The sequence below is a fragment of the Typopeltis vanoorti genome, chromosome 23 (assembly GCF_054136105.1).
Source record: "Typopeltis vanoorti isolate ZY-2024b chromosome 23, IOZ_Tvanoo_1.0, whole genome shotgun sequence".
In the NCBI taxonomy this organism is placed as follows: Eukaryota; Metazoa; Arthropoda; class Arachnida; order Uropygi; family Thelyphonidae; genus Typopeltis; species Typopeltis vanoorti.
Window position 1 is genome coordinate 21,216,909 of NC_143571.1, and position 26,691 is coordinate 21,243,599.

Genomic DNA, 26,691 nt, shown 5'->3' on the forward strand with positions numbered 1-26,691 from the left:
GATATGCAAGTTCTGTGAAAAGAATTCTGTCATTAGAACAAATCACTCTAGCCCTGTGTGTAAGTATTTTTAGAATACCATACTGTTGGGATGAATGATGATGTGATTATTTATGTAGATATCTTCCCCTGTGTGTGTGTGTGTGTGTGTGTGTGTGTGTGTGTGTGTGTGTGTGTGTGTGTGTGTGTGTGTGTGTGTGTGTGTGTGTGTGTGTGTGTGTTGGTTTTCTGTAAATGGAAAAATTTAGTGTGTTGGCTGTTTAGGTAGATGATGAAAGCATCCAAAGTATGTTATCCATGGAGCCAAATGGCAAACACATCATCAACAAAGCATAACCACACTATGAGCTTGTAACTGTGCTAAGTATTTTGCTTTCCAAGTGTTTTGTGTAAAGGTTAGATCTATCATAAATCTGTACAGTACATAAATCTGTTTGTAGATTTTTACTTCCAATGTAACTTTGTACATGGTAAATTTGAATGATTCAAAGATACCAGGAGGAAATTAGACTTTTTTAAATTAATATTGTCTATTAGTGATACATTAATAAATAAAGAAGTGACATCAAAACTAACCAAGTTGGACTGTCAATGCTATCAATCAGAGGATGCAGGGAATGTTAGATTTGTGGATTTTAGTTACCCCATAAATACAGGGTGGTTGAACATGAATGGGTTTTATTTTGTTGATGATTTCTTTGGACCAAGAAGTCAAAGGGAAAAAGTCTGAAATAATTTGCGTACTTTTTTTCCTTTATGAGACATAGTGGGGGTCTCAATCTATAATATGATAAATAGAACTGTCACATAGGAAACTTGTTGATTAATGACAACTGTTGCATCATCCTTATCAGTTTTAGTAATAACATTCTTATTCTTATATAACTTTTTAAAATCAGCCATTTCATTCTGTGGACTAGATCTTTTGTGTGTTACAATTTGAATTGTTTCATTTACTCAATGTTGTGTGTAAACTATAACATGCTGTTCTGTATTCTGAAGATGCTGGTTTGAAAATCCATTGAAATATAAGCCAGCTAATAAACACATTTTTTATAAGTTTGTTTAGTGTTGTTAATACCATTAAAAGAAGCTATGAATAACATTCAATACCTAAGATTGTCTATTAGATAGACACAGAACTTTTTCAGGTCTTCTGTGGAGGAATTCAATAATCAGGGTGGTAATATCACAACAGGAAATAATCTACTGTCTGAGGACATTCAATTAAATAATCCATGCCCACACTTCAAATCCAAACTTGCTATTCAAATTGCAAGTTTTATGCTCAAAATAAGTAATAAGATGAAGAATTAAGAAGTAAACTTAAAAGAATTCTATAGCCTAATCACACTGCCTTACAACAGAATTAACTAAATGAATTCAATTCCTGACCTAATCTTTAGTTTTTACTTATTTTCACATCTACTTTATTTACCATTATTTCATATTTTGCTTTCTCCAGAATATATTTACCTTTATAGTAGCATGGTTAAGCATTTCTTGCCAAGCTGCATCAAAACAATGACCCCTTTTCTTCATCCCTTCCTCAGCCAGTTGAACCATTTCTTTAGCAGCAGCATGTGCACTACTTGCTCTTTCATACCTTAATGCTGTTCGCTGAATTTCTGCTTGAATCTAAAATATATTTTTCAAAATTCAATTACTGTGAAAAAAAACCTACATAGAAATATGAAAACATGAAATAAGTTTTGCTTCCAGCTAAACAATAAAATGCAATATAGCATAGGACTAACATTTTATTTATTACTCTTTATAAAAAAATAAAGCAGTTCATAAGCAATGATTAGGTATACTAATGATATACAGATGTTATCAATTCTGTAAACCAAGGTTTCCCAAATTGTGTTCCGTGGAACACCAGTGTTCTGCAGAAAGTGAATAAGTGTTATGTGATATCAGTGACCACGGCGTGTATTTTTAAGCATGGAAGTAATTCAGGAAAGGGAATACCGCTGTTTATGACCGGTCATAAAAATTGCCTGCAAGCCAATTACAACAATGGGCGGTGTATCCTCTGTTATCAAAACTGAACGAAATAACATCTGTGTTGCAAATGTTAGTGACCAATCAGCAAGGAAATATAAAGAAAATTTTTCCACTGAAATTGAAGATCAAAGTAGTCTGTATCTGGTTCTCAAATCTAGTAATACTGAATACTTTCTTCGCAAGTTCGTATTGCAGGGTGAAAGTGCTTGTTTCAAAACCATAGTGCCGTGATTTTTTAAAAGTAATAGGCCTACAGATTTTAATTTTAATATGAATAAGAGACAAGGGACTTTGTTTAATTTTGGTGTTAAGAAATCTCTTATTGAAGGTGTTTGTGATGCAACAGATAGTGATTCATCCACCTCCAGCCTACAAAGCGATCTCCAGGATGCATAAAAGGAAAGGAAAACAGGAAAACTACCAGCACACAGGAGAAAAAGTCTGCATTCACTCATAAGTACTTATAATATTATAAATTTTTGGTGATCAGAATGAGATATGTCAATGAAAATCAGCACAAATTAATTTTATGATGTTGGCCTGAGGAAACTACAATATGCTACAAGATTTCATTAGTTCAGTGATTGATAACTGATTTAAATGTAATTTTATATTTGTCGACATGTCACACCATATACATAAGTGTACTAATACTCTTTATGATTTATGTCATAATTAATTATTAATACATTACAAAATAACCAAGGTATTCCGTGAAAATTTCAGGATTTGTGAGGTGTTCCGTCGTAGGAAAAATCTGGGAAACGCTGCTGTAAACAGTCAGTTTCTGCATGATAGAACATTCACTAATAAATATTACTATAAAGGACTGGAATGTTCATACAGACTGTTTAAAAGTTATAAGATCAATAAAGATAATGAATTCATTTTAAAAGAGTTAAATACAAAATTTACTGAAAAGACACAGTTCATTCTGATCGTAACATGGTGCTTAAGAGACAGTTCTGACTGCTAATTCACTGTAAAATGTTTTGAAATATAACCATCATTTTTAGTGATAAATTGTAAAAACATCTCGCAACATTTTTAAATGCAGCTTCCACCCCACTTTCTTCATGAAAGAAATGAAAATTTAAAAATAAATTGTAAATAAAGATTATGAAGTATAAATGCTTTAAGCATTTAGATACAATATGCTTATCATCCTCAGATTATTAATGTGAAGAATTGCTGTTCAGACGACATCAGAAGAAGATCAGGAATAGCTAAAACAACAGTCAGAGACCTGTCTAAAATCTGAAAGGATGGATCTATCTCCACAGGAACAAAGTTGAGGATTCTGGAGGAAACTGCTTTTTTTTCCTCAACAGCAACTTATGGGCGTGAAACTTGAAACTTAAAGAAGTCTGGCAGGAAAGGGATAGCCACTTTTGAGATGTGGTGTTAGAGAAGGCTGTTCAGGATATCATATACTGAAATGTGGTCAAATGAATGGGTGATAGAAAGAATTGATAGAACTTTAAGGCTCCTTACAGATATTGGCAGAAGAAAGCTCCTTAAAGATATTGACAGAAGAAACACTTTGTAAAACAATAACAGAAGGTAAAGTTGCAGGAAAAAGAGGAAGGGGTAGACCCTTAATGAGATGGATTGACGGTTTGTCTAAAGTGACTGATCTTCAGAAAGATGAAGCCTCTAGAAGGGCAAACAAAAAGTATCACCTGGCAAGACATATCGCTGAGGAATGGAGTGACCATACAGCATCTGATGATGTGCAATGAATAGATAGATGGAAATATCAACATTTTTCAAACACCCACTTTTAGCAGATTTTGAGGAAGAATCTGTTAAAAATGAGGACAGTAAGAGAAATAATAATAATTTTTGTTTCCTTGACGTCTAATAGTTTATAGATAGAGATCTCCTCCTGCAATGAACATCTGCTGAGAATAAATAATTTTCTAAACTAAGTTATATGATAATTTAATCATTACATTATAGCATTATACCTATGTTTAGTTAAGACTTTTCAAACTTCGCAGTCTGTTATAGTAAGTGACTTTGTTAGAGTGAGAGATGACTGCAGTTATCCCAAGAAGATACATTTCTTACCTGTTCTTACCAAGTATGAACTGGCAGAGTGTACTGTTATTATTATCATTATTTATTTATTTATTTTATTTTCATTATTTATATTTTTTTTAGAGGGATCAAGTTCGACTATCTCCCTCCAGTGGCATGCAGCATCAACTTTTAAAGAAATAAGACATATTCTTGAGATTTTGGATGAATGAATATTGTGAAATTTCTGACAAAGAAAAGAGTGCAAAACTGTTAACTGCAAAGCTAAAGGAAAAAGCGGAAACTTGTTAGCACTGGATTTAAAGAACTGCAAATCAAACTCATAGGAAACATAAAAAAAGAAAGGGGGACTGGATGGCATATCAGCCCATGTGCTATGTGAATGTTCAAGAGAATTGGCAATGCCTCTGACAAAGTTGTTCAATCTAATGGAAGAAATGCTGATCCGATGAGCAGTGAGAATGAAAAAACTACTGTAGAAAATGCATGCAGTACAAAATGAACATCTGTGTGAAGAAAGATAGAGCCCAATTTGTCAGAGATGAGTCATTAATCCTCTAAAACTATTTAATAAAGTAATTTTAGAATCTTTTTTGAAGTACCATCCAAATAATACTCAATGGTCAGCCAAATCTGTCCAATCAATGATTTGAAGAGAATGACTAGTGTTCAATGGTAATGCCTAGAGCATAAAAAGAAGGGAAAATGTAATTTCTTCAATACTGAGGAAACAATATTTAGGATATTGTTATGTCAAAAAAAAAATTGGAGGTATATAGAAAGGAATTCTCATCTTGTCAAATGACATGGGTACTATCAAAAGTGAGACCAAGGAGAGAGAAAATACATTTTCTGAGAAATAAGACAGGAATAAGTTTTGTTGGTATTAAAGATAAGGTTAATTATAATGATAGATAAGGTGGACCATACTAGTGATTATTTAATAGTTTCTCCATTTAATTATTTCTCATAAAGAACTAAGAAAGGAATGAGATGGTTATAAAAAAAAAGGTTTGGAGATTAGAGTGGTAGTAGATAATTTAAACATTTTGGTGGTGATGAGGTATAAATTTTTCAAATGAAATAGAACAGTGGAGCATATCAACATCAACTTAATTATGAATTAAGCTGTGAACACAAAAGGGGGACTGGATGGCATATCAGCCCATGTGCTATGTGAATGTACAAGAGAATTGGCAATGCCTCTGACAAAGTTGTTCAATCTAAGTCTCAGCTCTGGCAGAATTCCAAGTGAGTGGATAGAAGGTAAGATAGTACCATTGCATAAAGGTGGCTTCAAGACAGAGGTAACAAACTACAGACTAATGAATATGTTGGAAGTGGTTGTTAAAGTATAGGAAAAGTTGGAGAAAGGTAAAATACAACAATGGGTGAATAGGGATGCGATACTCTATAGTGGGCAGCATGGCTTTGTAAAGGGTAGATTGTGTCTTAGTAATTGTTGGAAGAAGTTTTTCCACTTGGTTATACTATAAATTAAAGATACCAAGAAGTTATATACTTGGTTTAATCCTTTATCCAAGTGTAAGCAAACAAAGTTTGCACCTGAAGTATTTTCAGGACTGGGGCAAACTCATATATAGAAACTGATGACGTCACATCACTTGCCTTAGTATTCCATAATGCAGAGCACATAACCTGAAAATACTTCAGGTGCAAGCTCTGTTTGCTTACACTTGGATAAAGGATTAAACCAGGTATATAATTTATTGGTATCTTTAATTTATTTTCTTGTCTTAGTAACTTATTCACATTTTATAATAAAGTGACAACAAAGTTGCCAGCTTGGCTGGCCAAGTGGTTAGCGTGTCTGCTCTCCAGTTAAGAGGCTGTGGGTTCGAATACTGCCGTGGGCATGGATGTTTGTGATTGTCTGTGGAAATACTGGTGGTGGTCGGTGGTAGATGGCGTTGGTGTAGTTACAGTCAGTTGGTGAATTGTGAGTGGTGGAAGCAGAGTTGTAGAGTGGATGGTCTCCCTCGATGAGTCTTTGGACTCCCTGGAGGTGACAAATAATAATAATAAAAAAACTGGACAAAGCTAATGGCTACACGATACTGCTCGACTTTGCCAATGCATTTGACAGAATACCACATGGAAAAACTATTACAAAGCTGGAGCAATGGATATGAGGCTAGTAGCATGAATGGGGGGGGGGGAATCTCGGGGAACAATGATGACTACTGGAGTACCTCAGGGTTCGGTACTAAGGCCACTACTCTTTAATTTGTATATCAATGACATAGGAAAAGATTTATGAGGGGATATTCAGTTGTTTGCTGATGATGCAAAACTGGGGAGGGCAATAGTTGATAAAGGTGATGTAGATATCCTGCAGGATGATTTAAATAAATTGGCACTGTGGGCAAGGATAATGATTATCAATGTAATGTTGCAAACTGTAAAGTTAAGCACTTTGGGTTGGAAAGGTTTCATATAGTGTATCATATCGATGGTATTGGATTACAGGAAATTGATGAGGCTAGGAACTTGTAGATAATGGTGGACAAAGAATTGAAGTTCACAGGACATAGTGCAAAGTTGGTAAAATAGTTCAAAGAATTACTTGGATGTTGAAAAACAATCTAACAAGTAAGGATAAGAAAGTTATCATCCCTCTTTATAAGGCTATGATTCGACCACATGTTGATTACTGCATACCGATTTGATCACCTGGGTTTCTTGGGAGGTGGTCGAAAGGATTCAAAGACGAGTGACCTTCTCGGTCACTCGTCTTTGAATCCTTTCTACGAGGCTACGAGAGGATATTCTACGAGGCTACGAGACTACGAGGCTACGAGGGGATATTCTACAAATCTGTAGAATTGATTCATGCGAAATTTTTCAATATATGAGAAATAGTCAAAGAACTAGGTGGCCATCTGTGGAAGTTGTGTAAGAATGTGGTTAATAGGAATGCGTGGACCAGATTTTTTGCATGGAGAGTGGTGAATGAGTGGAATGGATTGCCAGAACTGGTTGTTAGTTTCCTGACAGTGAATGGATTCGAGGAGAGGTATGAAAAATTTGTGAGAATGATAGTTGATTTGGGTCTCCTGTGATGAGTCTCCAGACTCCATGAAGATGCCGTAAAATAATAATAATGAATTAGATTTGCAGCTCAGAGGTCATTTATATACCAAAGAAAGAGTAGACAAAAAAAAAAAAAACAATGTCCTCTAATAACCTAGCATTATTGCAGTTTGAGGATAAAGATCCATCCCCATCATGTACTGCAGTGTTTCTCAAACTTCAGATATCCGCAGACCCCTTCTTAAAGTTTTATTATTACCAAGTACCCCCTAATTAATTAATTAAAAATAAATTAAAACAAGTAAATTAATTAAAATTATTTAATTTTTTAATATTTTAAATTAATTTATCTATTTTATTTGAATTTATATGTTCATGTAAACAAAAAATATGATTTATTTTTAATAGAACAAACTTTATAAAGATACTATAAAGTTTTACTTACTTGAAATAATTTATCATCAATGAGAGGAGTGAAATTGCTTATGGTGAGATAAAATTTCAGCAAAATTTGGCTCTATGGTTGTTAATTTCAATCTCAGATGCGGTTCAACATCTATAATGCGATTCCTCTTCTTCGTCTTAATATCTACAAGGGCCGAAAATCCAACTTCGCACAGATATGAACTTCGAAATAGAAAAATGAACCTTAGAGCTTTATCTGTTAATTAAGGAAATTCATTCTGTATTTGTAGCCAAAATGATGATAACGTATTCTCGCTGTATTTATATTTTAGGAAACCATCAGAAGCTAGTTCTAAAAGTTGTTGTTCTTCTATTGACAATAGACCCTTTGGCATAAATTTGTTTTTATTGAAAGGGTACCTTATCCACTCAATATTAATGTCCAATTCAGGGAAATACTTTTCTAGATTCATTGGTAAGCTTTTTAAATGCTGCATGATAGTAATTTTCACATCATCATCAATTTGTTTATTTGAACTTGCGAGCAATTCATGAAGCAATGGAAATGCGTCAAATTCTCCATTACCAACCCGCTTTTGCCATAACTTCATTTTTGCCAACGTGGCATTCACTTTATCTTGGACATGAAATATAGAAATTTCCTTGCCTTGTAAAGATAAATCAAGACTATTTAATACAGTAAATATATCTGCCAGGTATGCTAATTGACTAAGCCATTTCCAATTATGTAAATGCTTTTTCAATTTAAACTTTTCATCAAGAAAAACTTATAGTTCATTCCGAAGTTCAAATAAACGAGTAAGGACTTTTCCATGAGAAAGCCAACGAACATCGGTATGGAAAAGAAGTTGTGTATAGTTGCTTCCCATTTCTTTGCAAAGTTGAGAGAAAAGTCTGGCATTTAGAGGACGGCCTTTAATATAATTTATGATTTTTACAGCTTCATCGAGAACTTTTCTTAGGTCTGTAGACATCATATGTGTAGCCAAAGCCTCCCTGTGTATGCAGCAAATCAATTTTGCATTTGGTGCAACAGCTTGAATCCTTGAAACAAGCCCTTTTTTAGATCCGACCATGGATTTTGCTCCGTCCGTGCTTATTCCAACACAACTTTTCCAATCAAGCTTGTTTTGATGCATAAAGGTATTTATACTGTTGAATATTTCTTCTCCTGTTGAATGTTCTGGCAAGGGTTAGCAATATAAAAGGTCGTCATGAATTTTTTGATTTTTTTCATACCTAACGAACACTAGAAGATTTGCAAAATTTGTAATGTCGGTGGATTCATCTATCTGCAACGCATAATAACGACTCTTACATATATCGGATAACAATGTTTGTTTTATATTTTCAGCCATTTCAGTGATTCTTCGATAAACGATACTATTTGAAAGGCAAATCCAATGAAAAGATCTTTTTGCATTATCGCCGATCATAATTTCCGCTATTATTTTTGCTGCAGGCTTGACCAAAGTTTCACCAATTGTTTCCGCTGCACCACTTTTTGCTGTTAATAGCGACACACGATATGAAGCTTCTGAAGTCATTGTGTTTTCACCTCCTGACATGATCGACATCACTTTTTGAGATTCTTTTACATTTTTTAGTTTATTTTGAAAAAATTCGACAGGTTTGTCCTTGCATTTATTATGTTTCGATTCAAACAGGCGATTTAAATTACATGGTTTCATGCTTTCATTTTTTAAAGTTTCACCGCAAATTACACATAATGGAATAGGTTCCTCTTCATTTACCATCCATGAAAATCCACATTTCAAATAATTTATATCATACTTACGAAGTTTTCTCATCTTCTTCCTAGTTGGTTCTTTAGAGATGTCAGATGATACACACTTATCAATTTCACTTGATCCAGATACAATATCAACATTTTCTTGTTGCTGACAGCTACTTGTATCTACTATGTTCCTCTCTTTTGCGCATTTTAAAAACCCAGTCTTTAATCAGTGATCCATACTTAAGAATTTGAAAGCTAAAAAAAATTACCGTATTTAACGAAGTCCTTCAACAAATGGCTAGTGAATGCAGAACTCGAAACAGACAGCAATGGTAGGCCAGTAGAGATAAAGCAGCTATGAAGACGTTCATATGATTGGTGCGGTATTAACAAAGGATCGCACTACTAATTGACAAAGGCAAGCCAACAGTTCAGTTGAAATGCTAATTCTCTTCAACTGAATTCCTTATATAATATCTGAAACACATTCACTATATATTTCTTAGTTTTAACACATTCACTCAAACAAAACCATATGTTGCCGGTGCACCATATGGTTTTGATTGTTTACTATACAGCATTTTATGTGGGAGGGGTCATGTGATTCATTAATTAGTAGTTATCCCAGTTGTCTCTAATTGCACTGTTTGTTGAGAAACATATTACACAGCCTGCAGATGTCTCTGTACCTTATTCGGTGATACAATAAGAACGTTTTATGATCTCAAACTTAAATTTTATGCCATGCGTTAATGATGCATAGCCAAAAATTGCCACGGATCCCCTGAAGACCTTTCACAGCCCCCCCCCCCCCCCCCGGGGGGGGTGCGTACCACACTTTGAGAAACACTGATGTACTGTAATCAGAGAGAAAGCTGGCAAGTTGCCAAAGTACAAGTACAGATCATAAGATGAGAACTTACTTTTCAGGCCTTTGTGCCAAACTTAATTAAATGCATCAAAATAAAGTAAGTGTATAAGCAAGAAGATTCTCAGTTGATCAATAATAGTGGAACCCATACTAGTGAGTATTTAACAGTTTCTCCATTTAATTATTTCTCAGAAAGGAATGAGATGATAAATTGTTACACTTCTTAGGAACAGGGAAGACATGGGTCAATATTCAAGCTATAGGATAAAAGGAAAGTGTAAAAAGGCTAAACAGGGATCAAATAAACAGGAAACTGAGCACAAATCTTCTGAACAGAGCAATAACATCAGAAGACATTTGGATATATAGTATGGACAAGCTTTTCGTAGATTTCTTTCTGGCAAAAAAAAAAAAATATATATATATATATATATATATATATATATATCAAAAAGAGGACTGAGATACCTCATATACTACTAAGAGTCTTTATTGGCACATCTACCAGAAAAATTGTTTCACAACTATGTTCTTCAAAAATTACAGGAAGAATATCACAGGACAATAGCTTGAAGAGGAGACCATTGTACCAAACAAATTAGACACCCTAGGCAGGCAAATTAGATAACCTACTCCAGGAATTAGAAGTGATGAAGGCCGATATTGCAGATATCAGTGAAGTGAGGTGGACAGATACAGGCATAATAAGAAGTAAAAATCACACTATAATCTACTCTGGCAGTGACTTACACCTTAATGGAGTAGCACTTGTCCTAAGTAATAGAATTGCAAAATCTCTACAGGGATATTGGCCCTGTAGAGACAGAATCATAACAGCCAAAATAACTGTACAACCATTCAACCTGTATATTATCCAAGCATATGCACCAACCCAATATCACCCAGATGAAGAGTTGGAACAATTTTATGAAGGCATCCAAACTGCAATCTCCAGTGCTAAGTCAGATGATGATATTATAATGATGGGTGACCTCAATGCAAAAGTGGGCTCAGAAAAAATCTCATTTTGCATGGGAAACCAAGGGCTTGGAATCTGAAATGAAAGAGGTGAAAGATTAATTCAATTCTGTGAAACCAATGACCTAATAATTGCCAACACACTGTTTAAACATCCTCCCAGAAGACTATATACCTGGAAAAGCTCTGGGGACATCTATAGAAACCAAATTGACTATATAATAATAAGCAAAAGATTCCAAAATGCAATAACACAAACAAAAACACATCCTTGAGCAGACATAGGATCGGACCACAACCCAGTGATTGCAAAAATCAAAATAAAACTTAAGATACCAAGCCAACCATTCATAAGAGAAACTTTAACAAGAAGTTAAAGACTGCTTTATAAAAGAATTCACAAAATCTCTTAACAAGTCTCACACCACAACTCACACAGAAAATAGAACACCAATTGATGAAATTAACATGAACTGGCAAACATTCAAGAATAGCATCAATGAAGCAGCCAAAAATACACTCCCACAATTAAAAAGGAAAAGGAATAAACCTTGGATGAATGAAAAAATACTGACGTTGATGGAACAAAGAAAAAAGTTAAAGAACAAACCTGAATATAAAAGCATGAATAAAGAAATAAAAAAAAAGAATGCAGGAAAGCCAAAGAGGAATGGATTAAATATAAATGTATAGATATAAAAAACCTTGATAGAAAACACAGAAGCAGAGAAATGCATGAAAAGATCAGAGAAATCATAAGCAGGACAAATACAGCAAACCATGCAAGTGTAATTAGAGACTCAAGAGACCATATTCTAATGGATAAAAAAGAAATCATGGAAAGATGAATTGAATACACAAGGAAATTATACGAACAACAAAGAAATGATATTCCTGAAGAGACTGATATAGAAGGACCATCCATTTTACTCTATGAAGTTGAAAATGCCATCAGAAAACTAAAACCACATAAAGCTGCAGGAATAGATAACATCTTGGCAGAATGGTTGAGGGCTCTCAATGGAGGACTGAAATTTCTAACAAAATTATGCAACAAAATATACGAGACTGGATTTCTACCCAAAGATATTAATCACTCAATTTTCGTTCCAATTCCCAAAAAAACAAAAGCTACAAGATGTGAAGAGTTCAGGACAATCAGCCTCATCAGTCAAGTATCAAAAGTCCTCCTATACATTATTCTTGAAAGAAATAAAAGAAAAATAAACATAGAAATAAATGATACACAAAGTGGATTCAAGGAAAATGTAGGTACCAGAGAAGGTATTTTCAACGTCAGAACCATCATAGAAAGATATCTAGAAAAACAAAAAGATGTGTACCTCTTCATAGATTTCAAAAAGGCATTCGACAATTCGACATTCCCAAAAAAACAAAAGCTACAAGATGTGAAGAGTTCAGGACAATCAGCCTCATCAGTCAAGTATCAAAGTCCTCCTATACATTATTCTTGAAAGAAATAAAAGAAAAATAAACATAGAAATAAATGATACACAAAGTGGCTTCAAGGAAAATGTAGGTACCAGAGAAGGTATTTTCAACGTCAGAACCATCATAGAAAGATATCTAGAAAAACAAAAAGATGTGTACCTCTTCATAGATTACAAAAAGGCATTCGACAATGTCCAACATGAACAATTAATTGAAATCCTTTCAAAAGTAGGCATGGATGGAAAAAGATATTAGGCTATTAACTAATCTTTACTGGGAACAGACTGCATCTTTGAGAATAAATGGAGAAACCTCAGAAGAATTACCAGTTCAGAAAGGTGTGAGACAAAGCTGTCTTTTCTCCGATTCTCTTTAACCTGTACACAGAAGAAATATTTAATAAAATTAGTAACCTCAAAGGAATCACTGTAGGGGCAGAAATATTAATAACTAAGATATGCATATGACATGGTTCTTTTAGCTGAAAACAAACATGACCTCAAAACTCTTATAGATGAAACCCTCAAGTATAGCAAACAGTATGGCCTCAGTTTCAACTTTAAAAAGACAAAAATCGTGATAATTTCAAGAGAAAAGAAAATACCAAAAATATGCATCAATATAAAAGAAAATAAATTAGAACAGGTGCAAAAATACATATACCTCAAACACTTGATCACAGAGAATGATAGGACAGAAGATGAAATTAGAAAAAGGATTGAAATTGCAAGGTCAACTTTCAACAGTATGAAAAATCTACTAACATCTAGAGAATTAAATCTGAATACAAGACTAAGAATCTCCAAATGCTACATATGGTCTACATTATTATATGGAGTAGAGACATGGACACTCTCCAATCTGAGTATGAAAAAACCTGAGGCCTTTGAAATGTGGCTGCTGCGAAGAATTATGAGAAAATCATGGAAAGACAAATGAAGAAGTACTAGAGATGGCAGGCGTAAACAGGAGCCTGATGAAAGAAATTAAAAAGAGAAAAGTCAGATATTTTGGACATATTCTGAGACATAACTGCCTACAAAGGACACTTCTCGAAGGAACTGTTGAGGGAAAGAGAAAAATAAAAAGACTGGAGTGGATGAAAAATATAGAAGACTGGACCTCTCTCTCATATGAGGAATGCAGCAGAGAGGCACAGAATAGGACATGGTGGAGACACATGGTAGTCAATCTCCTGGAGGGAGAAGACACCTGACAAGACAGGACAGACATATCTAGAACAAATTCCCGGATTCCTCCAAACTTCTTGGTGTTTGTTCTGATGTGAATGAAATAGGAAGCTTTTCTGTAGAAGCAGTGGCAAAAATCCAATATTGAAGTTGTTGATTAGTTGGGTAGCTTCCAATTGGTGTAGAAGTCAACTGTTGATAGTTTTCTCCATTATTTTAGAAAGACTGATGTGATTCAGATGCTGTAGATTTATCTCACTTTTTTTTCAGTTAGGATTGGTTAAACACACGTTGATTTCTAGTCTGCAGAATGTTGTTGCTTATGTTTGTTTACTCCTCTTCACTCCACTGGGAGCATAGGGCCTTAACCACTGATCTCCATCTGACTATTCTATGCCTGCCTCTTCATCTGTGTTCAGGTCTTTCTGTCCAACAGCTCATCTCTGGCTTACTTCTTTCCTTGCAGATTCCACTCTAATACTTGTTTAGCTTTGTGTTTTTCAGGTTTTCTTAGCCCATGTCCTATCCATCTCCATTTTCTCTGATTAATCATACACTATTGGTTTTTTGTTTAATTTTCAGCCAAAATTCTTTATTTGATATCTTTCATGGCCATTTTATTTGAAGATTCTGCTTAATTTATTTACAAAGCTTAACAGTTTTTTCCTAATTGCTTTTGTTTTGCCCATGTTTCTGGAAAAGCGAAGAACTGATTTAATATTTATATTAAATAATCGGATTTTGTTTTTTAAACCTATTTCCTTTTATCTCCATTTTCCATTAACTTGTTAAAAATTCTTTGTTTTCTGTATCTTAGATTTTATATCTTCCTCTGCTCCTCCCTGTTTATTTATTATTGACCCTAGGTAATTAAAAGTTCTTTCCACTGTTTCTAAAATTCTTTTATTTGTTTGTTATTTATTCTTAATCTGATCAAGGTTTCTTCATTTAGTTTTATTGTTTTTTCCTTCAATATGTTGTTGCTGTTTTCTATGCCAGTAAGCATACTGTATATCATCTGCAAAATCCAGGTCATGTAGCTATTCTATTAGATTCCACTGTATTCCTTTTGTGCTTTTCATAGCATTTCTCATAACCCAGTCTACAACAATAAGAAATATTGTTGGGTAGAGAATGCAGTCCTCTTAAATTCCTGTTTTAATTTCACACTTTGAGTTAGAAATTACAGGCAAGAAAAAAAGAAAGGCGATGTTATTAAAGACAAACAAGAAAATAAAATAAACAATAATAAAAAGAAAATAGACAGATGGGTAGAATACTTCAAAGAGATAGTGAATAGAGAAACAATCTGAAAAAAAAAAATATAAAAATATCAGAAAGAAAAAATATATATATATTACAAATACACAAAAAAAAATAAAAAAGTGAAATGCAAAAAGCACTAAAAGAAAGTAAAAATAGAAGAGCAGATTGTATACCAAATGAACTATTAAAAGCTGATATAGATGATACAGTGAATATACTCTATCCATTTCTTAACCAAATATGGATGCAGGAAGAATGGCCAGATGAATGATGTTTGGTATTGTTCGCCCACCGATTAGAGGTCCCTTGACACTTTTGCGCATGTCAGAAAAAGGAGAATCCATTCCGATAATAGGGTAATCAATCTGTCTTCTGGGATGTGTTTGTTTATTATTACAGGTCGGAAAATTTAGCTTTTCTTTTACGAACATTGTAGTTTTTAAAGTGTAAATATTTTGCTTGTATAACAGTTGGAAAAATGTATGTAGAGTATTAACAAAATTAAAAAAAAGGTATAGCATAAAACAAAAATTTAACTAAGTTTATTTTTAAGAAAGTTTTCTATAAAATAAAAATAATTATACAGAAAAACAGAAATTTTTTCAAATGAACTTAGATATTCTAAACTTACAGTTGAGAGAACTGAGACACTTTAATGTCCTAAACCTAATCCTAAACCGATTAATTATTTATGACTTGTTGTGACTCTTAACAAACCCATGCAAAAAAAAGGTTGGAAAAAAATACCATTAACAAATCCTTTTAATCTTCATAGTCATCTGAATCAGTGTCCAAATCGCCATCACTTTCACTTAAACTGATCACCAAAGGTTCGCATAATTCTTCGATAATTCCGTCTCTGTCCCAATACATATTTTCCAATGAGGTGACATGAAAGCAATATTTTCCCCAGTTTTGAACTGTAATACTTTCAATCGCCTGTTCTGAAAGCTTACAAAGTTTCGACATGTCAATATCTCCAGTTACGTTGCGATGGCGAATGAAACTTTTCACTTCTGCCCAAACATACTCAATAGCATTAATATCGCAATGATATGGTGGTAGCCTCAAAGCTAGAAATCCATGCTCTTTGAGCATCGTGTCGAATTTAAATAGTTTAGTTGTGGGCGAGCTTCTTTTGACCAAATTAAGCAATTAAATTTTTCGCATATCTGGGGAATGAGAAATGTTATTTGCAGAGCCAATCCTTAAGAACTTGCTTCTTATTAGACCAATTTGGAACTTTGTTTAATCGAATAGAGTGATATGAAGCATTATCAATTATAACAACAGCATTTTTAGGAAGGTTTGGAATCAGTTTTTCTTCTGCCCACTTTTCGAAGATCGTAGAATTCATTTGCTTATGGTAATTGGCTTTGTATAGTAAGTTTGAATTCGGTAAAAACCCCATTTCTCCACCCGCACACAAAATTATTATGCGCTGCGAAGCATTTCTCGTTTGTAGCACTCCAAATTCTTCTTTAGACTGCCAACATTTTCCATAAGTTAAATTACTATCAATCCAAGTTTCATCTAGATACACAATCAGTCTTTTCTCCTCCCTGAAACGTCTTAGTGCTCTCAAATACTGCGTTCTAGATAAAACAATGTCACTTCGCTCCATGATAAGTTTCCTTTTATTCTTGGACTTTTTAAAACAAAATCCGATTTCATGAAGTATTTTCCTTAAAGTTTCTCTTTTCCAAGGAAAATTAATTTTTTCTTTAAGCACAGGAATCAATTTCAGAACAGTTGGCACTCTTTTCTCGACCACGTAAAATTCGTGAATAGTTCTTCTTATAACGTCTACATCAAAATCATTCAAAGCTACGGTTTCGATGGTTTTCTTTACTCTGGCGCTTTTTTTTTAGAAGATTTAAATTTTGGCTTCCCTTCACCTTTTGATTCCCTACGAATTCTTTTAACAGTCGACTCCGATACGCCCGCAATTGCATTTGCACGTTTTATGTCTTGAGAAAGGGGAACAAGGAGATGATTCTTTTTTCGCAGAATGTCAGCACATTATTCAATATTCTTTTGCAAGAGCTACCGAAACATTTAACAACAGAACTTGTTGACTGTACTGGATCCATCATACAAATTAATAATAAAAAAATAATGCAAAAAAGCGACAACAAAAATCAAGCTAGTACTAGTACAGCGACAGACAAGAAAGCACGTGATTTCGCATGTTGCAACCAATTCGTATATCATTTCTTTCTCCCCTTCAGCATGAATCGACTATTCTTGGCAAAATGCCAAGGAGAGATCTACAAACGGTGGGCGAACTATAGTTTGATGACTAATCAAACTACCAAAGGCTGTAGGATAGATGCAAGTAAAAAAAAGTGGTTTTGTATTCAAAGTAAGTGTTGAATATACAAGACTAACTCCTACCTTATTCCCCCCCCCTTTTTTTTTTTACTTTCATCTATCCTACAACCTAGAAATTATCAACACACACAAAACACTTACAGACCATACATGGTACCGTTCGCAATCAAGAGAAATGTAAACAAGCGTAAAGATGCAGTATTAAATCATAACTTCATAAAATTAATTGTTATTAATTATTACATTTAATTAATTAGCATAAAATAAAAATTTATGATTCATTCATTAGTGTATACTAATGAATGAATCATAAAAAAGCAATCTTATGGTTTACACTAGGCTACCATAAAGCAATCATATACAGTACTGTAAACGTATTTTCTCTTCCTTATGATTTTCTTTTCTCTAGCTTATTTTATTGTAAGAATACAATATATAATTACATATAACATACAAAATATGTAATAATCAGCTGTTTATATTATCGGTAAGGCTTCTGGTCAACAGTAGACTATTAGTAAAGTTTTTGGGGAGTCAAAAGTTATACGCCTATTTGAACAACACAGGGAGTTGGTGCCCCTAATCCCCCACATTGTTCAAGGGTCAACTGTATATATTTATCACTCACTCACTCACACACACACACACACACACACACACACACACACACACACACACACACACACGAGGGGTACAAGAACAGATAACACATCAGTGCCACGAGTGAGGTGCAGATGAGGGGTGAGAAAGAAAAAAACCTATTCACTTCTTCTTAAAGAGCTGTAGGTTGAAACTGTTGGGAAACACATCATGAGGAAAGCTGTCCCAGAGGACAGAGGTAGATGAAATAAATGAGGAAGAGAAGAAACAGACTCGAGGCATTTGCAGTTGTACTGTAAAGGGATGTTGAACAGCAGCTGTTCTTATTTTAATGGGCCTGTTAACAAGTGGAGGAATGATGTTTGCCAATTCACTGGAGCAGTGACATGGAAGTACCTATAGAAGAGACACAGAGCTGAAACATTGCATCTATGAAATAGAGGATGAAGTAAGCCTGTGAGGGGGGGGGGGTCATCTATGAGCCAAATCGCTGTCCAAAGGAGATAAAGAATTTTTAAGGAAGCTTTAGGTGTACCACCCCAAATGTGTGTACAGCATTCTAAAGATGGACAGATTTGAAATTTAAATAGGGTTAGTGCAAAATAGCTTCTTGAGCAGAAAAAATTGACTAGTTTTTTTAGAAACTGAGGAAGCTATTGATGTGATGTGATGTGTTTGTGCAAGAGAGGTTGGAGGTAAATGTCAGTCCAAGGGGAGAGAGAGAGAGCATCCTGTCTGGCAATGTGTGTGTGTGTGTGTATTACTGAGGATGAGAGAAGGTGAGCTGAGATCCCTTTTGCAAGGAAAAAGGCAGGACTGTATTTTGGCAGCATTGGAGGGGACTAGGTTATCCTTGCCCCAATAAAGTTCAGTGTTTAAGGAACTGGTTGCAGATGATCTTGATGTAAGGGATGTCTGGGAACTATATGGTTTGTCAAAGGAGTAGGATGAGTGGAGAATGCTATTGTCAGCAAAGCTATGGATAGGATCTGTAGTGACTGAAAGTAGGTCATATAAGAGAAAGGAGATAGGTGAGAGAACAGAGCTCTGAGGCACTCCAGTATTTGGTCGCAAAGGTTGAAAAAACAGGATAGAAAGCCTTGGAAATCAATGGCAACAGGAGTTTTCTGCTAGTGGCTGTCATGAAGTTGAATTTGGATTTGCTGATAGTTATTATTATTATTTAACACCTTCAGGGAGTCCATGGACTCATTGAGGGAGGGCACCTATTCTACACCTCTCTGACTCCACCACTCAATCCACCGATGAACCACGAAACACATAGGTTGAATATGAAGCTTGGGTTCTTGATACAGGATGATGTCCATGTCACTGTGGATGAAATATATTGGAGTCTTAATAATTTCTATATTTTTCTACACAGACATGGAACACAGATTCCATAATTACAGGATTATATATGTAGATTATGAGGTGAGATTGAGAGTAAGTGGATTGCAGACACAAACAGGAGAGAGGGGGGGGTGATATTATAGACATCTATAAACTTTTGAAAGGTGTTTATGTGATACCAATTGAGGAAATTTTTGTTATATACAAGGTGGAGAGAGAGAAGATCAGTGGAAGCCAAGTTTGTGTACTGTTAAAAAAGTTGTGAGAACTAAATCCTTTTTCCACAAAACAGTAAGTATGTGGAATGGCTTGTCAGTTGATGTGTAAATGCATCTAGCATGAATAAGTAAAGAGAAGGTATGATAGCTGGTCTGAATAATGTGTGGCCTACCTTGATAAGTGTCCTTGACTCTCCTGGCAGTCTCTGATAATAATAATAATTATTATTTAATCTGTTTCACCTTACATCTATTATTTTCCTCTTGATTAATACCACCCATCATCACACAATCATCTCTATCTAAGGTATACCCATCCTAATAAGTCATATTTCCCTGATTTGACTCTAACGAAAAAAAGCGACCTTTCCAGATATACACTTTATACTTTTTCTTCAAATGTTGCTCTAGCATGCACGTGCACACCCTTTCTTTCTTTAGTCAAATGCATCACCAACCATCTATGCTAAGGAGAAAAATGGACCTATGCTTAGATCCTAGACCTAGGCCATTACACCTATGAAACATACACATAATTCTCTTTTGGCACTTCTATCCTGAACATTACACATTTCATGCCACACAATTTATGATGGCTCTCAAAGTCACTCACAAACACCATAAATTATCCACACTTTCAACTCCTCACCAGATTTTTTTTTTTTTTTTAAATCGGTGACACTACTCAATAACAGTTGTGACTTTGTCATTTCAGACATCTGATAAGCAGTGGTCATCTTACGTATAAGCAGTCTGAAAATTCCCACTCAGCCAAACCATGAATTCAGATAATTGCTAAAACACACAATTATTTATATACTAAAATTGTATTCCTTTCAAAAACTAAGCAAATTGAAAGTTATGAATTTCAATCTTGTTGTAAGAAAGTAGTTATAAAAATAATACTTCATAAATTACCTGCTTAGCTTTCATACGGGCATCATAGTATGGGCGTGCTTTTTCAACACATGATCCCAATTTCTTTACTAGGATATTCACCTGCTGAGTAGATTCAGTCAGAAGAAGTCTAAAATTGGCACGAGCTTCCTAAATTATATGAAATAAATTCTTACCAAATTAAAAAGGAACACACAAAGTTTACAATGATATTAAAATTACTATTCCCTATTTAAATTGATATTTTAATTATGTTATGTGTGTGTGTGTGTGTGTAAATTTATAACAAAGTGATATACACTGAATTAGCTTTGCATTAGGAACCCCCCCCCCCCCAATTTACATATCTGGCATGATAATGAAGTACCACATGATCTGAATTTCCGTTTTTAATTCAGTGGAACAGGTTTGTATTGCAAAGAATTCCTTTTACCTGTGATCTTCCCTACATTGGCCAGATCTGCAAAATGTTTTGAAATAAAGAAACACCTTAGCTATAACAGAGGAAAGATCAACTTTGGCTTAGCACTCTTCCAACAATATGATATCATCATAATGGAATCACTTGCATTAATTTAAATGTCATTATTAGTAAAATTTTGGCTAAGTTTCATTGCCATTTTCAGTCCAATTATAGGAAAGCACAAAAAAGAGAACAACAATTAAACTGAAAGTGTGTGATATTATGTGCACCATCGGCTGCAGGAGAATAGCTCCATCTTCATTAATAGATATACAAAATAAATTGCAATAAAATAATTTAGTTAATAAATTATTTTTAAATATAAACAAATTAATTACAAATTAAGGAACACATGAATGGTGAATATTAGTCAATTAGTCCAAAACTGAGAAAGTTTTATCCAATCATTTTTATTCAGGTTCAGGTCGTGAATGTATGCTTCACAACTTTCTTTATATACAGTTTTTCCAGAAGAAAATAACTCTTCTGTAACACTTTGGTTTTGTTCCACTGAATCCTGTGTTTTGAAAATAATGCATGGCTTGCTAAACTAGATTTGTTTGACCATAATAACATAAACCACAAAAGCTACATTCCCCATGATAAATTTAGTTTAATCCTTTATCCAAGTGTAAGCAAACAAAGTTTGCACCTGAAGTATCTTCAGGACTGAGGTGTATGTAACATGGTGCACAGTGCTACTACTACATTGCATGAAGAGTTCGACGTTCATAAAAATGAGGTTGAAGAGCTGTTGCATAACCTGGATAAGAATTTGTCTATAGAGACAGATGGAATATCAGCCAGTTTGCTAAAGGAATGTTCAGCTGAAATGTCTACACCTTTCACATGTTGTATAACTTGAGTCTCAGCTGACAAATGAAACCACAGAATTGGAAGGAATTTATGACAGTTCCATTGTACAAGGGTCGTGCAAAAACTGATGTGTCTAACTACTGATCTGTCAGTATCTCTGGTGTGGTAGTGAAGATTTTAGAGAAGTTGGTAAGAATTCGCATACAATGGGTAGACAAACATGCTATACTCTGCAAGGAATAGCATGGGTTTACTAAAGGAAGGTCGTGTTTTAGCAATTTGTTTATATTTTTATTCCAATGTTATGGCGAGCTGGATAAAAGGAATGGATACACTATGATAATGTTGGATTTTTCTAAGGCATTTGATAGGATACCCATGAAAGACTGTTGCATAAACTGGAGAATATAGGATTGGAATATATACTCTTGACTTGGATCAGGGAGGGATGGTTGACAGGCAGATATCAAAAAGTAATATACTGTGGGTGTGAATCTGCCAGATTTAAGGTAACCAGTGGTGTACCTCAGGGTTCAGTCCTTGGGCCATTATTGTTCAATCTATACATTAATGACATCAGGCAGGGTCTAACATCAGATATGCAATTGTTTGCTGATGATATGAAGATAGGGAAATTAAGGATGCTACTGACGTTCAGCACTTACAAAATGATTTGAATAGGCTGGAAATTTGGACAATGAAAATGGCTGTCAGTTTAATGTCAGTAAGTGTAAAGTTATGCACTTTTTCAGTGGCATATTATATTAGCAGAGTTATGCCACAAGAAAGTGAGGATGCAAGGGATCTTGGCATATTGGTGGATAGGAATTTGAAGTTCAAAAGGTCACATAGAAAAAGTTGCAAATACAACTCTGAGGATAATTGCGATGTTGAAGCAAAGCTTGACATATAAGGATGAGGAAGTCATTTTGCTTCTTTATAAGGCTTTGATAAGACTACACCTGGATTATTGTGCACAGATTTGGTCTCCAGGGTTCCAAGGGGATAAAGAGCAAAGAAGAGTTAAAGATTATATCCAGATTATGGTATTGTTATGATAACAGATTGTGAGTACGTGGATTGCAGACTCTGGTTAACAGGAGAAAGAAGAGGTGACATGATAGAGGTCTATGAACTTTTGAAATGTTTTGCTATATGGAAGGTGGGGAGAGAACAAGGTAGGGTATCCTTGGAAGTTAAGTTTGTTCACAGTCAAGAAAGGGATAAGAGCTAGTTTTTCTCTTGCAGTGAGTAAGTGGAATAGTTTGCCTTTAGGGGGTAGTGAGTGCATCTAGTGTGAATGAATTTAAGGGAAGGTATGACAGCTGGTTTGGGTAATTTATAGCCTCCCTTGATGAGTCCTTGACTCCCTGGAGGTCTCAGATAATAATAATAATAATAACTGACATGAAGTTAGTATCTTCTATATACAAGTAGCCCAGTCGTGAAGCAACTTCACATGCATACTTTGCTTGCTTACACTTGGATAAAGTATTAAACCAAGAATATAACTTCTTGGCATCTTTAATTTATAGTATAACCAAGTGGAAAAACTTTCAATGTTTTCTCTCTCTCTCTCTCTCTCTCTCTCTCTCTCCCCTTACAATCAATCAGAACACAAAATCTTGGACTACAATTTTCTCTTTAATATGCAGTGTCAAAATACTTGAATATGTTAACATTTGTGATTGGCAGGAGAGACAGGCGTTTCCATCAAAACAAAATGCATGTGTGTGTGTGTGTGGAAAGGTGGGGGGGGGATCTGTTTGTTTTGGGATAAATTACAAACCAATCAGTAAGAGAAATTCTGTATTTGTTGTATTTTTAAACTAGCTAATAATAAAAAAAGTGCCCTGTATATATTGGTAGTCCAGTAATGGAATAAAAATAACCCCACACAACGAAAGCAATCCCCCAAAAGACACTGTCCTATAATGGTTTTATTGTAGCATTAAATACCGCTTATAGAGCTAATGCACCATATTTAGTTAGACAACTGAAATTTATGACTAGCAAAAAACACCCTACAGCACAGACACAAGCCAAATATAGCATTTCATTGTAGAAATAAATTAAGTACAATGTCCTAACAACCTATTTCAAAGTAATTCATAAGAGAAGTATATTCATTCACATATATACGTCACTAAATACAGAAATGAATTTATGCAATGGAAATTTTTAAAAGCAAATGATTTGAATAGGCTTTATTTTACTTGAAATAAGAGAATGTTATTATTTTTGTTTCCATAAATTTATTGGAAACAAAAAACATTACTTGGAGTAATTACTTTACTTTTAATTAAGAAAATAACACTTGACATTTCAACCTCTGCATTGAGGTCATCATTATATAAATATATCTTACATGGGCATCTGCAGAAAATTTTCCATGTGGGGGGGCAAAGCTTGGAGACAAATAATTACATCAATAAATATTTAATTTTTTTTTTTTCACAAGTAGATTATAGAATACAGTATTGCACCAATACAAAAACACACATATCATATAAGAATTGAACTGATATAAAAGAATTGAAGAGGGGAAACACAAATAAGAAAATGTTTATTTAGAATAAAATTATAAATACACTATTTTCATTTTACATCGATTTTAAAGATCTTTAATTCTTGGGAAAAAAAGTATTCAGAATTAATAGTTTTTTGCACAATTTCATATATATAAAAAAAAATTTACCAGCATATTTTATTAAAAACTAATTAATTATTCACAAAATCCTAAATTGAATTATTTCAGTTTAAAAGCAAAAATATCATAAAATTAACAAGTAAAATAATATTAAATTACATACTTTTAAAAATGTATTTTTCTTTTTAAATTTCTTTAACTATAAATTTACAATTCACACTTCACTCAGTGACTCACTAGACACAGAGGGCAAACAGTAATGAACATTTTTTTCACAAATCAGAAAAAGATGAACCAAAAACAGGAACATGTGTTTTATTGCTGCAATATATAAAACACATGTTCTATGGTTTCCACAATGAATGTTGACCATTGTGTAACCTTAAAAGTAAGAGAATGTTACATTTGGGCTTTTCTAGATCATTAAGATGGTTCACAAATACTACTGGATACTATGCTATCCATAAGCTTAAAAATAAAACTGAACAAAAAAGATGAGATTCTCAGAACACCTTAAGCAATATAAGGAATGACTACATTCCGAATAAGGTCAAAATCAGTTGCAAGATGCAACCTGTAGAAGTGTCTAAGAAGGAAGCAGCTCTTCCTTCATTTTAGTCCAACTGGTCCATCTCATCAAAATCAGTTTGAATTTAAAGGTACTGCTGAGAAAACAACCTCTCCATACAATCCCTCTTTATTTTACTTCGATTGGCTTGAAATTCAAAGGAAGCTTTAGCAAAAATAATTATATTTTATGTTTAGTTGAAATCAAATGAGCAATGGACCAGCAGCAAGCAAAGAGAGAGAGCACTTTGTCTCCCTCAAAATGATACTTGATTAATTGGATTAAACAGTTCAAATTTGGCATGATGTGTGCTATAGAATACCTCCATCCAATAAAATTAGTGAATAGAAATATTACATTCAATCTAGAACTGGAGTTACAGTAGGCTAAATTTTAGTCCTGATGATTCCTGCAAGAAGAACAGTCAGTAGCACTCAAGTATTTTCCTTAACAATCACTGTTGTGGCTCTTGATATAAGCAATTATGATAACATATAATCATACTGTTTAAAGTTTATTTTTCAAAAAAAAAAAAAAAAAAAAAAAAAAAAAAAAAAAAAAAAAAGTACTCACATCTAATTCAATTTCTAACTTGTTTATAAGATCTGTGGCTGTGTTTAATCTTTCTAATTCAACCTATAAATAAAATATAATTTGTAGGGCAAACATGGCTGGATATAGCACAAAATAAATTTTATTAAAAATAATTACTTTGCAACAAATGAAAAAAAAATACATTTGGCTATGTTATAAAATTTCTAGTTTATTTATTTTATTTGTTTGTTTTTTATGTTGAGGTGTATGCATACCCCTGGAGGCACCTGCTGTGCCATTCAGGAGTATACGCAAAAGAATCAGTAATGGCGGAAAAACAAGTAAAGTAAACAAAATGAAAAACGTTAGTTATGGAACAATAAATATCAGTATTTAAAAACAAGGGGTACAATTTATAGAAATGGATTTAAAAGGGATACACAAGTGGAAAAATGTTGGGAACCACTGATATATTGATTTCTAATTCAATGCCTTTATCTAAATCAAAGAGCTATCCTATATAGACAAATTGATCTACAATATCCTTTCTTTTAAGCTTACACGGTGATCCTAATGCATTTTTGAAAATTATGGAGACATAATTTTCAAAAATTATGTCTCCGTGTTTGAATACAAACTAGTTTAATATAACCAAAATCTACATTCGACGTTTCGACCTTTATGTCAAGGTCGAATCTTCTGGAGCATACAACTATACATAGAAAACAAGCTACACTACAATCAAACTGGTTTGTTACAGACACTGACCAACCGCTACAACAATTGTTGGCCTGACCTCTGGTGAAAAAAAAAAAAAAAAAAAATTTATACATCAACGCTAGAGTCCTATTATTAGTGTTATCTGTAGAAATACATTGGGCACAACAACAAGTATCTATCTATATACATATATTAACATCATGTACATTCCAGCCAGTTGGTATGGAATGGTTTCTAATACTAGCTGAAGATTGGCTAGAGTGCTGACTTATGCTGGATCTTATATATTAGGTAGGCTGAATGTGTGCCATCCAGATCCTTGGAATTTTCATGCCATCTTTGTTGTTGATATTTGGGTGGTTTATCAGGATTTTGCAGGCTTCCTTAAATTTCCTTTCGTACCAGGTTTTTGTGCAGTGTAAAGAACAGGTGCTTTTCCAGTTGATTTGGTGTAAGATGTTGAGTGCATGGTCTGAGAGGCCTGCTTCACCATAATGGTTATATTTAATAT

General features: G+C 34.0%; 1 protein-coding gene across 2 annotated transcripts in view; it reads right to left on the reverse strand.

Annotated features, from left to right (window-relative positions):
- The window catches only part of LOC150093673 (uncharacterized), a 118,772-nt gene that overhangs the window by 71,631 nt on the left and 20,450 nt on the right, over positions 1-26,691 (reverse strand). For both annotated transcript variants that reach the window (XM_090412870.1, XM_090412871.1), the window contains exons 2-4: positions 25,500-25,562; positions 20,451-20,579; positions 1,476-1,637 (exon numbers count right to left, since the gene is read on the reverse strand). In XM_090412870.1, the coding sequence (XP_090268996.1) occupies positions 1,476-1,637; positions 20,451-20,579; positions 25,500-25,562 (354 nt within the window). The remainder of the gene's footprint in view (positions 1-1,475; positions 1,638-20,450; positions 20,580-25,499; positions 25,563-26,691) is intronic.